The 15,245-nt window shown below is 38.6% G+C and overlaps 1 protein-coding gene across 2 annotated transcripts in view; it reads right to left on the bottom strand.

The window, feature by feature from the left end:
- PDE8B (phosphodiesterase 8B) overlaps positions 1–15,245 on the bottom strand; it is a 68,385-nt gene that overhangs the window by 37,076 nt on the left and 16,064 nt on the right. Inside the window, exon 2 of one of the 2 annotated variants that reach the window (XM_062512673.1) lies at positions 1,265–1,324. In XM_062512673.1, coding sequence (XP_062368657.1) covers positions 1,265–1,324 — 60 coding nt within the window. The remainder of the gene's footprint in view (positions 1–1,264; positions 1,325–15,245) is intronic. The other variant, XM_062512674.1, reaches the window with a different exon arrangement.

The following is a 15,245-nucleotide window of genomic DNA, read 5'->3' as shown; positions in this document are numbered from 1 at the left end:
TGCATTACTTGCCACATTATCTGAGATAATGTGATTTGTTCCACAAACGAGGTGGGTTTACATAAAGTGTTTTACTTAACTGTAAATAAGTTAATGTATGGCAACATCTTTAAGAAAAATGCTTCAGTTAATGATTTTACTTAATAATTTCTGCTTAAGACAGATTCTTTTCTTACACAGATTCTCAGTTGTGAAATGTAAGACAAAATAACACCCCCATCTGAAAAGATACCAAGAATGTCAGTTTTCAAAAATAACAAAAATCCAACTTTCCCTTGGGCAAATTCAATTTCTATAAAGTAATATCCTGACAAAAGCCCTGAGAGTATTTGTAGTTGTTGAATATCAGTTTGATAATCTTTCTAAAGATGAACATGATGTAAAAACATTTTTCTGTGAAAAGTTCCACACTTCTATGTTAAAATTCCCTGCAAAAGTGAGGACAGTTCTACTGCTGAAGCCACTGCTCCACAGTCTTATTACAACAAAAACAAGTAATTTCATCAGGTTGAGTCATCATTAAAACCGATTGTAAAGACATAAAAATGGAAATCTTTATGCCTTTCTTCCACACATAGGCTTTTCACAGAAAGGGTGACTGATCACTAAATGTCTCTGTATTTTACAGAATTAACTGACCCCATAAATTAATTCAGATTAATTATGTATCCCTAAAACTATGTTAAAGGCTAAAATTATTTAATTTCCTATAATCTGAGAGTTCCAACATCCACTGTAAAGTGAAAAAAATAACTTGGCATCTGGTACTGTCACAGGAAAAAAATGTACAGAAAAAGAAGCATGTATGGATGAGAGTTGTTGCTACTGGACCTGTCTTGTTGGAGGTTGTGTGATTTCTTGGATTGGTGGTCTGTAAAACAATTCTCTGTCCTGTTTTGCTCTCAGCTTTGGTATATCAGAACTGACCAGTTTCTAATATCCAACTTTTTTGATATTTTTCTAATATCAACTTTTTCTAGTTGATGCACATACACACACATTCCTATTGGCAGAACAGATACAGGGACTGAGGGGATGTTAATGGAAGTCTTAAGGTCTTATTTACCAAGTTCATTTACTTGTAGATCTCTTTTCAAGCATTCAGATACACAAAACATACATTATCCATCTCACAGTCCTTCCTACAAGTGAAATTAAAGTATTAACTATAGAGGCTGAATCTTAATTTCTCCACCTATTAACACTGAAACTGAAGGAAACCGAAGAAACTGAAGAACTCTCAGAAACTGAAGGAGCATCTTACCTGAATTGGGTATTGTGTCAGTCTCATGGGTCCAACTTGTACTTCTGCAGTTGAAGCCTGCTAAAGAAGAGAAATAGAGATTTTTATTTTTTTTTTTTCAGTCTGGTTCTTAAGAAGATGGCACTTTACATATAAAAATTAAAGATGAAACAGAACCATGAAAAATCTAAAAGGCACACTGGCATATGACTAGTAGCCTTAATTTATTTTCTTTTAAGGGCATCATACATGGTCATCTTTACCAAATTCCTATTTTTGTTTTACTTGTCTTTTAAGTTAAATATGGTAGGGTTTTAAATAAGGAAAAAAGAAAAACACATTTCCTTTTCTCCTCTTTTCCCAACAGAGTAGCTAGGTTACATAGAAGGACTTGCTTTTGCTGGAGACTACAGGAAGCTATTTATCTCTGGCCAGAAGTTATTCATTTGAATGGAATACAGAACTTTTATTAAAGGTGTTGTGATGTATTGTAAATAATAACATTTTAATGGGATTGATAAGGAAAGAAGTGACTTTTCAGAAAAGCGAACTTGTTCTGAAGTTGTTTTCCAGAACCATAGCCTTCAGTTTTCAGGTAAAAATGCCACTACCATGTGAGCCATGACATTTTCAGAAGACATAATTGCACATCATAATTTAAACCTGCTACAAGAAAGCCAGTATATGTGGGCTGTGGCTGCTTTGTTTGTTATACTTCTTAGGAACTGGACTACCTTAGTACTTTTTGTGTCTTGATACATTTCAGTACACTTCTCCTGTGCACTACTGATTTGTTTCACTTCAAATCGTTAGCTACAGAAGGTTGTTAAGCAACAGAACAATACATATGTCCTCACACAGGTGCACATGCTTAATGAGAAGAGTTCAGAGAACCCTGAAAATGTTCATGCATATGGAGTATTAGTTGCAATTTACCAATCTCCAAAAGGCCAGATTCTTTGCTTTCCTGGTTACCAGTTACCCCAGTTGTCCCAGGTGTAGGTGAGCTAAAGCAATCACCCTGCAAGACATGTAATCTAACCAAAATCCTAATAGTAGGCAGATAACCAAAGCCATTCCCTGGCATATAGGAATGCTGAAGCCTTATTTCTTTGTGGTGCTCACTAATTTGAGCCTTTTATACAGGCTATACTTAATCCTTAAAAAAATGTATTTTTCAAAGGAATGTGTATAAACATTTAAAACAGATGAAGTTCCTGGTATTCTACTCTTTTTTTTTAGAGAATACAATACTGTGTTAAGCATTAACAGCCTTGCCTGCATGTGAGACAGTGGCATTATGTATAGCTACAATTGACACGTTGGACTTTCATGCACCACTGCGCATCGATTCTTCTCAGCCCTACAACGTACGTCAGAAGGTGGTAATGGGCAGTACTCCAAAAGATTAAACTACAAAGCCTGCCACTGTTTTCCAAAGCAAAAGCTGCCCCCAATATAAGTGTAGTTAACCTCTCCTTTTCTCAGAGAAAAGCTTCTCTTCCCACTTGAACTCCTGCTGTAGCAAAATGTAGCTTAGTTCCAGTAAGCATAACTGAACAGAAATGGAAGTTAGCATTCATCATTACCATGAGTAAAGAGTAAGTTAAAGAAACAATTCTCTGAAAACTCACAACTCCTATTCCCCCCAACCAAAAGAGAAAAACAGCCCATTCACACTCCAGTGGTATTCAATAGGAAACTCTTCAATAAAAATTTTATCATCATATATTTTGATTTTAAAAAGAAGGTTTTGAAGTAATCTCATTAGACAAATCTGTAAGACTACACAGCAGACTTCAGTCAGTCTCAGAGCAAAAGCAAATTTTTTGGCAATACATAGCTCAAACTGTCTCAGAATGTGTTGATCAAGAGCATGAGATTCTTCAACAAAAGAAGAGTACAGACACTTCCATGTATGTTTGGACACAAATATTTATTTTATTATCCATTTATTAATGCCAGAGAAATATCAGGGAACTCACATTGTAAATTAATGCCTTTCACTTTCTACCACTTCAGAAGACATCTTGTGTTAGTCACTCTGTATTGTCAAAAATGGAATAATTGTGTCCAAGACAGAGATCAATGCAGGTGAGTCTATCAAGTCCTTTACAGAAATTACTTTATAGATTAGCCACTTTTCTTATCCTGTTTATTTTAAAACAACAGCAACAAAATAATCCTCTGACTCAGAGTTTTTCTCCTGGCTGTTTCTGTGTCAGCCTCATGAATAGAAAACAGAAAAGGAAAAAAAAGAAAAAAACAAAAAAACAACCCAGGGTCTTTCTCTCTCTTCCTCCCTTCCAGATTCAGGGTGCTCCTGCCTTTCCTAACAGCAGAAAAACTAAGTGAAAATTAGAAAATCAGAGACCCGCGATGTAGGTGAACGTGTCCCTGTCCTGCTGGGTGCAGACATGATAGGGTCAGAACCACAGAGGGATGCAGAATAGGTGCTGTTATACCTGAAAGATTGCTATGTGTAGTCTTTACGTTCCTAAAATGCTCAACTTCATTACTTACACAATGCACAGAAACAGATGGGGCTGTCAAATTAAGACTGGTAATGAACCTGCGTATGGGAAGGATAAATAAACCTTCTCATTAGATACAGCAAAAGCTATGTCTGACATCCTTATTTCTGATCTTTGAGTCCTGCTTTACAACCTGAATCAGACCCTTGGATTTATATGCCCAAACTGCTGTGGCTATAAGTAACTGGCTCACTTTTCTCTGCCAAAACTCAGCTGAAGGAGGCAGCAAAAATAATGGCATGTCTGCCTGGCCTTCACAAATATCTTACAGATCTCTCGCTTGCCTGAAGGAACTAATTCCACATTTTCTGAACTCCCAGAAGAATCTGACCATGTGGACATTGCATATTAGTGATACCATGATACCTCTGTTCATTTCCTCACTTAAGGGAGTATAATATTGCTGATGATTTCCAATTTAAATAAAGCTCTCATTATTTGACTGACTGCCAGGAAGGACTGCTAATAGATCTGCAACCTAAATCAATTAGTGTAGTAGCTCATAACAGACTTTTCTGGTAAAACATTCAGAAACAAGCCTGATTCCAAAGAGGCCAGTGAGAAAATCCCCAATTTCAGTGAGCAGAGAAAGAGACACTGTGTTGCAAGCAAAGAAATAACTACCTAGAAATAATAAAAGCTTAAAAACAGAGAAAAAAAAATGTTTGTTTTGACATTTTTAACTGCCCAATATTATTTTCAGTATCATTGTAATCTTCTAAGCAATCTCCACAGGAATCAGCTATGAAACAAATAACTAGACAAAGTCAATAACACTTTCTTCACTCTTGTGCTTTGGTGTTATTCAGTGATCACCAATTACCTTACTATCATAGCAGTGCCATTAGGCAAAATAGCACTTGCTACTTCATTGAATTTTCACCTTTCTAAATCACCAGTACAAAAGTCTTTACCCCATTTCAGCTGCAGACTTACAGCCTTTGCAGTTTATGAATCATCGATAATTACCAACACGCCACTGCAATTAGTGTTGACTAATTAGTACAGAAAAATCTTGCATAATTCTGTGCTGCTTCAGACCAACAATAGCAGCTAGGGCCAACCAAGGAGTGCAGCAAAGGTGTTGGTGAATTCAGCCTACTGAAAGTGCTCAGGATGGATATGCCAGTTGAGAGGCAGCACACAGATGCCAAGGACCCTTTGGATACCCTTTTGCCCTGAAGACTTCTTGCCCTCTTCCCTTTTCCTTTCACTAGTGCATCCCTTCATTCAGCTTTGCAGTGTTTTCAGACACCTGTCCCTTTGTTTGGCAAGCAGGTAACAGGAATCTCTTTTTGAGCCAGCTTTCACCTCAGCCTTGTGATCCCTGGCCACATCTCTGCATCTTTACCTTTTGTAAAAAGAGCTCTTTTGAACTTCCCTCCAGCTCAGTTTCCTCTATCCACACCACTGGCAAAGACTGGCACTTCAGTCTGTTCATTGGCTATTACCATTTCCACGTTTGATTTTAACCTCAAATCCATTTTTTTCTCCTTGTTGCCCACCCCCTCCCCCCCAGCCCAACTGCAGTACACAGCTGTGTATGACTTCAACCCTGGCCTTAGTCTTGCATGAATTCCTTTATGAGACACAGGGCCAAGAGCTGCTATCCAACACCCTTGGCCTGGAGGTGGTGTCCTGCACTTCTGCTTGCTTCAGCACACCAGACAAGGGTGCCCAGCTCCCTTTCAGCTAAGCTGCACTCTTCTGTTCTTTGCCTCTTTGCCTTTGTCTTGTCTTCTTTAGTAGAACTATATCACAATCTTTCTTGTCTTTTAGTTTTTTATCACTTCTGGTCCATTCAACTCCAATCCATGAGCATTTTTGTATAGTTTAAAACACAGCCACTCTTTCTCAGTTTGGTTTCCCCCTTTCTTTGTCAGCTTCAACTCTTACAGAGTATCACTTGACCTGTTTAGCAATTTCTGTTACAAAGAAGGGGCAGATTTACTGGGGAAAACTGAAGAGCTCTTTTCACCTCTGAGTCAAAAAGCCCCAAAATAATAATTTGGCAAAGGCTGGGAGACTAAGTAGGATGAATCACTCCTACAGTACATACTCATGCTGCTGGAGACTTGGTCCTGAGCTAGATGGTTTTTGGTCTGACCTCCCCAGCTTTTTCAGAAACCATTTTCAGAAACCATTCATTTGACTGACTGCCTCTTTATCCTCTCCACCCACCAGCACAGCTACAGCAATTCTCTTTCAAGAAGGACTGCTCTCTGCCACCTTGTTGGCAAATTCTGTTGGGTTCTGTAGTTGCTGTTGTTTTGGTTTTGGGTTTTTCCTGTCAAATTCTCCTTCCTGTGGTTTCCAGTTGATCCTACATCTGCTTCCTGAGCTGCTGTGCCCTTCATTTTCTTTGCCCCCACTAGAGGGCTGCCAGCTCACTTTGCTCCACTCTTGCTAGCCGACTGCCACTTTTCCACGGAGTACAGAGCATTAGATAGCTGTATATCTCAACTCTGAAGATATTGCAACGTCTGGCTATTTTATTTCCTGAAAACAATGATCAAACACACATATTACTTAGAAGAAATAAAGTATTGTCACTGCTGGTGCAGCCACTGCAGTCTCTGCAAGCTCTCCTAGCAGAAACCTGACCTATGAGGTGGATAGATAAGAAAAAAATGCACACATGCATTTGGAAGTGGTGACCTGTTAACAACGTGTGTGATAATACACACTGAGGCATTCAGCATGAAAATACTGGATCCACAGGACCCCAAATCCACAAGACACGTAGGTTTGGCAGGGTCTGTGTGTAGCTCAAGGGTAGTGTTCACAAACCTGCATCTGGTTTTGCCTCTCAAAAGCAAGCAGAATTGGGCTGAGGCCATATCAATACCCCCAGTTAAAGCTATGTCACTGCACACAAGAGAATGAGAAATTTACAAGGGAGGAGAATGAGGTCAAGAGGAAGAGCCCTTCCTTCCATGACTACTTTCACCTCTGGGCGATGAAATCCAGCTCCTGTTCTGTGCTCTCACCCATGATCTTTGAGCTCCTTTTCTGCAGTGACCTGTGTTTGAAAAGGAGCATTAAGCCCTTTCTTTCCTACCTCCTTCTTCCCCACCAGCCTTGCCTTCACCTAGTGGGAGAGCACTCATTTGGCAGTGAAGCATTTGAAACCAAGCATGGCTCGGCATAGAATATCCCATATCAGATCCACCAGCCCAATGCAGTCCCTGCATTTCTCCTGTGCTCTGAAAACCAGACTGACTGGGTTCCTCAGGGGTCCTGCCATAGAGGTACCTCTAGCAGCAAACTCCATGTTCTTCAGTGTGAGCCATGTGCCAAGACTTCATATCTTAGTAGAGATAAGAGAGTCACCAGTTCTGGAGATAAAAAGAAGTCCTCATAAAAACTTCAAAGTAAGGATCAAATGCCTAAAATTGAATTTCTGTGAATTATGCAGCTCATAACATATTAAATGTCTAAGTTGCTCAGGGTCTTTTTGTGTTTTGTTCTCAGAATCTACTTCTACAACTCCTGTTGTGCAAAGCTGAAAAGTTCTCAGAATCAGCTTCAGGAACAGATGTTAAGATTTCTTGCTTCCTTCATTCTCATTCCTTTCTATATGATTTCCTGGCTTGTGTTTCAAATAAGAAATTAGAAAAATAAGTAGTCAAAACCACAGATCTGTTTCTTCTCTATTTCTCACTCCTTTTTTTCTGCCCAGGACATAAATCATCCATTTTAAAGCAACTAGAGTCAGTAGTGATCATATAATCTTGCTGTTTCAATTTAAAATCAGTGGTAAGGGAAGAAAAGCAAACCAGGGAGATGCAGGTAAACCTCTGAAAGACAAGGGGAAGAGAGAGGGAAACAAAAGGCAGTTAGCACCAACAGGTCACAAGCAGTGGATCATCCTAGGGAAAACAAAATTGAGAAAGAAATGTCAGTGTCAAGTTGATAGAGATTTTAGATAACCTCTTGAACACGCAAGCTGACACTTCTGAAATAATCCTATGAGGTCTAAGATACACCTATGAGCTGTATCTGATATAAAATGGTAACTGAAGAACGAATATTATTTAAGGACTTTTTACATGCTGTTCACAGTTTGGTAGCAGCTTCCTTGTGAATACATTCTCATAGTAGGACAACAGGACAAACAAGCAGAAAAGACACTAGGATTTAGAGGGTTCTTGGACCTGTTGTGTTCTAATGATGAAATTATTAAGGCTTATTGTTCTCTTACAAGCTTTTAACAATTCTCTTATACACGTGTGTGCATACGCATGTGTGCTCATTTTATATTTAGAGATATGAATGCATATCATCCAGAGGAGTTTTCAAAGTTCAGAATGTTGTGTGGCTCAGTGTGAAGTCACTCATCAGGCTTCTCTTTGCCACGTGGTTTAATATTTCTGAAGAAATGCTTTTATCTGTTCTGTAATAGTCCTTCTGTCTAGCATTGCTTAAGGGCATAACTACAGTGCTTGCCAAAGTTTACCTGCATCCTTTGAAGGAGGAATGGAAAGGTCAGATACAGAGCAGCAGAAGTCCTTTCACTGTATTCATTTAAGATGTCTGGGCTTAGTCACAGAAGAGCACTTCTATACTAGCAATTTTCTTTATGGTATTCAGGCCAGCACCTCTCAGTGAACCACTGGCCTAAATTAACAAGCTCCTGCACTGTAACATATTTCAACAATTTTTGGTCTGCTCATTTTTTTATGTCAACTCTGCAGGCCTCAACTATGTTCAAGAGGCATCTCACGTCTCAGTTGTCCTACTAGCCATTATGGTGCTACATTTGGCATAGACACTACTGCTGTTGAGCAGTCCTCAATTCTGCTCACAGCAGCAACAGCTACTTGTAGACCTTTCAAGGCTACAAAAAGACTCAGAAACCCTCAGTCCGTAGAGGATATCCCACATCCCACTTATTCCTATAATCTGCAGATTAAGGCTTTCAACAGCATCTGGAAACAGTCCTGCAGTTTGTACACACCACTTCTGACCATGCAGATTTTTCTTATATGGATTCAAGGATCATGATCCACTATTAGGACCACTATTAAAATTCTGGTTCTTGATGTAAGCATAGAATAAATTTGGTATTCAAAATACAGTTGGTTGAATACATTTGAGTAGGATGCTCCTTAATAAAACCCAAAAAATCTCTAGGGAGATTTCTAAACACATTCACATTTTTAAAAAACCTATGAGGAACAATCAAAAAATCAGTCAAACCAACCAATCTTGGTCCAACATCCTGTCTTCAGAAGTGGCAAAAAAAAATGGAAAACTGTAAAAAGCAAAACTAGGGCAAACATAAAGTGACACTGTCCCTTACACCCCTGAACCTTTACATCCCCTAGCATTTATAGCTCATCTTAACTTATGCTTTTCTGCTCACAAAGCAGCAGGGCATGTAAATTAAGATCATCTGTTTCTTCACTGACCATGTGGAGTATCTCAAAATTCACAGCACTGGGAAACTTCCTCCCCTTTCCCCAGATTATCAGAACATGAATAAGAAGGGTTTGGCTAATGGTTTGAGATGTTCACTGAAACAACAATGAATAAAAAAATCGAAAAACTTTTGGCTAGTCTCTCCAAGTGGTGCTACTGCAATGCTTGATCAGGCCAGTCATGGCTTTGCCTATCCCTTTTCAGCATGGCTGCTGTTCAGCAATCACATTCCAGCCTGTTCTGACAAGACAGAAATTAAAACCCATTTACTGGACAAGTGCTGTAATTTCCAAATTTCTGTGTTCTTTGAATTTTGGAAGGAAAACCAACTACAGAATGCATCAATTTTATTTTCAATACTTTTGTTGTTGACTTTTTGTTGTTTTGTTGAATTTATCAACAGAAGATTCCCTGAAAGTATATTTACTTTTTTAGCACACAAATTTCACTTAACTAAATATGAATGGCAGTTAAGTTATGTTAAAGCCCTCACAGTGTGAAAAGGTGAAGGGAAAACAAACTTTTCCAAACATCTGTCAGAGTGAACAGAATATGTCCAGACTTATGGATCTTGGTGTGGTGATACTTCTTTCTGCAAATCCTTCTGTCATTACTGTCCATTCTCAACTTCACAGAAGCATGAGTCACACACATTATTGAGGAATCCGATCAAATCTCTCTACATCAACCTTAGGGAAAAACACACCAACGGAGACTGAGCTGTTTCAAAAATACATGCACTGGTATCTGTGAGAAAGTAAAATCCAGGACTATAGATAGAGAAAGATATATAGAGAGAAAGATATATTTTCATCTTTGTATGATGAGGTAGTCAAAGAAGCAACCAGTGTGAGGATAGGAACAAAGATGCTAAAAAACAGCTTTATACTACCACATAAATTTATGGTGAACCAACGCTTTCAATGTTGTATGTAATCTTTTGCTTTCCTTGAGATAAACTAAGGAAAACTAGAAAAATTAAAGAGAAAGCAACAAGAATAATCATGAAATTTCAAGATATCTTTGGATTACTAAAAAGACTAGGTTGCTTCTTCAAGGAAGAGAACCTCCTAAGGAACTGAATAGGTATCTATGAAATCAGAAGTAGTGTAGAGCAGAAGGAAGAATGACTCACCAAGAGTATTCCCAGTACAAGAAATCTGATGCCTGCACTTAGAGCAGGCCACTGGAAGGGTCATTGTTAAAAGAGCAGTTGAACAAACCTTACCAAAGGTAGGCCCCTTGTGCTGCAGCAGAACACATCACTAGGAACATAACCTCGACTCACAGGCCCTTCAGTTATAAAAGAGGCCCAGGGAGTGATCCCTCTCCAGCTGCCCTCTTTTCTCTCTGTTGCCTAAGGCTCCTTACACTTGCCCAAGACAAAGTAACAGGCAGACACATTTGCAGTTTAATACAGTAGATCAATTCTTGGGTATGGCTATTAAAATTGATACAAAACCCCCAAGAAGTAAATTTCAATACTGGAAATTCCAGGTAATATGATAATAGAAATATAAACAGAAATGGCTAGAACATCGTATTGCAGGAGGAGATAAGCTACATAGTCATGATAGTCTTCCAACACCTCTTGGCCTAGGTAATACCCATAACTTGTGAAACATACTGCTAGTCTGCAATCAAACATTCACTTTAAAATGTAAAATTTACTTTGTCTTCCAAACACTGATTAAGAAGAAGCGTCTGGAAGTTACCTGCATACACCTGAGTTACCTGCCTCAATTAATTTGACATTACTCTTCAAGCAGTAGATAATCTGAAAAATGTACTTGTCTTGGCTTCCACTGTTTAACATAAACTGTATAGCCTTTTACTGAAAGTAAACAAAATCACTAAGATTATGCCCCTCAACAGTCTAAGAGTAGTCAGAAGCAGCACCTGAAATCCTGGTGTGCAAGTGCACATGTAGTTAATTATGGACTCTACTACAAAGGTTAAAAGGAAAAAAAAGACATTTTGACTCAAGGTATGAGCTGTGGTGTCATGGTTTGACACTGGCCAAATGCCAGGCACCTCACTCACCCTCCCTGCTACAGCTGGACAGAGGAGAGAAAATTTCATGAAGGGTTCATGAGTTAAGGACTGGGAGAAAACTCTCCAAGGGCAAAATAGTCTAAAATTAATGATATTGAGTTTATTTCTAACAGAATCAGAGAAGGAAAATGAGAAGTAAAATAAGCCCTTAATGAACACATTTCCCCCCCCCAGCCCCTCCATCCTTTCCACTGACAGCACAGGGAGACCCGACTCCTGTGGGGATTTTGGTCAGTTCATCACCCAAGGTTTTCTTTTGCTGCTCAGGGAGAGGAGTCCTTCCCTGTAAAACCATGGAGTTCCTCCCACAGGCAGAATTAAAACTGTGTCACCACTTCTGTTTTGATTTTCTTCTTAAGTATGTTATCACAGAGGCATTACCAACATCTCTAATTGGCCCAGCAGCATGTCCATCTTCAGAGCCATCAGGGATTGTCTCTGCTGGACATGGTGGAAGCTTCCAGCAGCTTCTCACAGAAAACACCTCTGTGGTCCCTGGGCTGTGCAAAACCAACCCCTGTGGTTTTGCTCTTCCATTTTTCCAACAGTATTCATTGTAGATACTGCTAGCTTTCAACATCAAACCTAGACTGCAGTGGTTACCAGGCTGCTTCATTGGAGATGCATGATGGATGTCACCATCAGAGAGTTGGCTTTGTATGCCTCCTCTCACTTCTTCTCTTGGGTGGGCATTGCTGGAAGGAATTTTTTTCTGGCTCAGAGAGGTCTGTTCTTATCTTATTTTGCCAGCTCATGAAAGCCTAAAATATACTATCTCAGCCTAAAACCTCCATAAAACACTATATTCCTCTTGCTGGAACAAAGAAGAAAAAAAGCCAAATAAACCCCAACAAAACCCAGAACAAGCATGTTCTAATGAGAGTGAGTCATTTACTGAAGTTTTCTGAATTGTCTTGCAGTTAGGAAAAAACCTCAGCATTGAACTTTGATCTACATTTTACAAATATACCAAAACAAACTCCAGTAAAGAACAGGGTATTGTACATAAAGGACAGATATATGTCCTTTAAAAACATAATGTTCTCTCATCCCTGCTCCTTCACACTGTCAGACAGCATTTGTTTTGCAACACTTCTGTTTTGACTGTTGAGTTTAGGAGCAGGCAGTGGAAAACAGCTAGTTTGGCTTTTGACTAAAACTTTAGCATCCACAAGGTATGTCTTAGAATTATGCCTAGGAACTCTATTGAAAAAATCACCAAACCCCCACAAAAAATATAAAACCCAACAACACTCCAAACTGCAAATTCACAGTACAAACACCAATAAAACAAAAATTAAATCTTCCCAAGTTTATAGGATAACAGACATCTATGGACACTTTTCTCATTACAGTCTAACATGGACTTTAAAATCCAAAAACAGAATTTAAGTATATGTCAAAAATAACTATTTTGTCATTGATCCTTTAGTTAGAGACCCACAAATAGAATTATCCCCAGAGCAGACCCTACCATCTCAGGTATCACGGGTCATGCTGTCTCCTGTAACAAAGCCTCCAGTTTAGCACTGTCTGTTGTTGTGAAACTACAAATTATCAACATGAAAGTCTGTGCCATGTCTCACACTAAAAATTGTGCAGACAACGAAAATCAAAGCCAAATTCTCATCAAAATAAACAGCTCCAAGGCTCTCACACTGACTGAATAATTCATGATCACATTTAATTCAGTTCAAGTTTCTATTTTAGTTTTGACAAAGCCACTGCAACTAATCCAGACAGCAGCAGTCATGTCTCAAATACTCCAAGACTGATATCCGGATATCACACTCTGTGATATGCACAGTGCCTTGCCCACTCGTGAGTCATCCAACTAAGCCACACAGACATTACCCAAACCCAGCATTTCCACCCTCTGTGTTTTGTTGTTCAAGACTACAGTGTTTACAAAGGTTGTCTCACTTATTTTACAATTCTCAAAGACAAAGATTGTCTCTTACTTTTACAATAGGGCACATGGGCTGACTGATAAGGTAAGCCCTACCCAAACAGAGATGAAGAGTAAGGAAGGGTAGAAGGAGTATTTATGCAAGGGAGGTATAAGTGATACAGATGAAGTGGTAGAGAAAGGGGAAGCCCTGACACAGAGGAACAGAGGAGCAGGTGTTAGATACACCTGAAGAATTCATACCTCGCAAAAGAAAAGAAACACTGTGATGAAACTTACTTACCCAGTATTACAAACTTGAATGCAGTCATAAAATTTGACTACCATTATTCTATTCATATAAATGCAGGTAGGATCAGAATCTGATTTTATGGTTTAAGTTTTGCATGCAATTGCAATCCAAATAAGCTCTGCAAAAGCATGGAAAGAAGTCATACAGTAGACCTTCACCTGGTCTACTGAACCAGTACAAATTATTACTTACAGAATAAGGAATAATAATTTTGGAATTACTCATCACTACTTACACAGTGTGTGTGTGTGTGTGTGTGTGTGTGTGTGTGTGTGTTTGTGTGTGTGTGAAATTAAAAGCTTTCTGGAAAAAGTATTTTTTGAACACTTTGTTTCAGTCTTATCAAGGAGAAGCACCATTGAATTAAGTGCTACAGTTCAGACCCAGCATTACAAGACTCATGAAATGCTCTACAGAGACCTCTTACTGCTACTCCAGTTTTTTATGTACTGACACCTTTTTGAACTAAATATAGTAATTTTTGTCCACCATTAGGATTGTCCATCATGAGGATGTAATTATGCAACTTACTACCAACACATTAATGAAAAGATTAAAAAATTTCACTGTTATACTCCACACACAGAGTGAAGCACAATTCTTTTGCAAATGTCTTGGCAATCAATGTTCTCCCATGGCTTCTGCACATGCACAGCATGAACTTCCACCCTTCAGAATTAAAAGCAGAAGTTCTGCCTTCTGGGTGCAATGTTAACTGCCAAGCTTTCTCTCCCCAAAGTAGAGTTGCAATTGCCTTGTGTCAATGCACCTTATATTGCAGAAGCTGATCTCAGCTTAACAATTCTTTAATTCTATTTTATGAGCAAGATTTCTGGAGACAAAAAGAGCTTCTTGTACAGTTAAAGGCATCATAGCCCAAATGTCCAGGACTTCACTGAATTAAGCCCTTATTAAGCAACAGGAACTATATACATATCATGAACTATGGAAGAGTATTCTCCTCTCCAAGAGATCACATGGATAGTAAATGCCTGATGCTTTCCAACCACCCTTATTAAGAAATCTAGTCTCCAAAAGCCATAAAATATTTTAGTTTCAATTCACAGACAAACATTTTCACCAACACTGATTTTATAAAACATGATGTCTTCACTTCTGTGGATTAGATCCTGTATCAAGTACAGCTCCAGTGAATAGCTGCTTGTGCATAAATTGTTCACAGTTACACTACAGCCCGTGAAATTACAACAGAAAAATCTATTGTTAAGTTTTCTGTTATATATTTCTCTCTCATATATCTCTTTATTTTACAGCTGTCTTTGGAGGTACTCTGCAGGGAAATATGTTGTATTTCCTGTTAATGTACTTATTACAAGTGCATGTCACAAGACAGGAAGCAGTAATTTCTCTGAGTTTCTTACTGGGTCCCATTCACTTTTCAAAGCAGTTAAGAAATATTTGATTGTCATGAAGTGGGAGAAATGAGCTGCCAAGAGAGCAGGTAAAGTGGCTTGGGCATTTAGGCCCCTTGTGTTGTTGTGTCACTCTGTGACAGAGTTCTGAACAAAAACATTGAGTTATATTGAACAAAAGATGCAATGCAATATATTTTATAAACATATAGGGTCACTGTAAGATGAGTGCAGATAAAACCATATTTAAATATTTATACAAATATATAAAAATATATAAAATCATAAATGCTGTTTTCAAAAGAAAGGAAATTTAATAAACTCATCCTGCTCAAGAGTGCTGTAAAGGGTTTGTTGGAATGCCGCAGGCAAAACTCTTTTAGAAACTGGAGAAAAAAACAACTGCAAGATAGGT

The sequence above is a fragment of the Cinclus cinclus genome, chromosome Z (assembly GCF_963662255.1).
Source record: "Cinclus cinclus chromosome Z, bCinCin1.1, whole genome shotgun sequence".
Taxonomy (NCBI): domain Eukaryota; kingdom Metazoa; phylum Chordata; class Aves; order Passeriformes; family Cinclidae; genus Cinclus; species Cinclus cinclus.
Note: the sequence above shows the minus strand (reverse complement) of the source record. Positions and strands in the feature narration are given on the sequence as shown.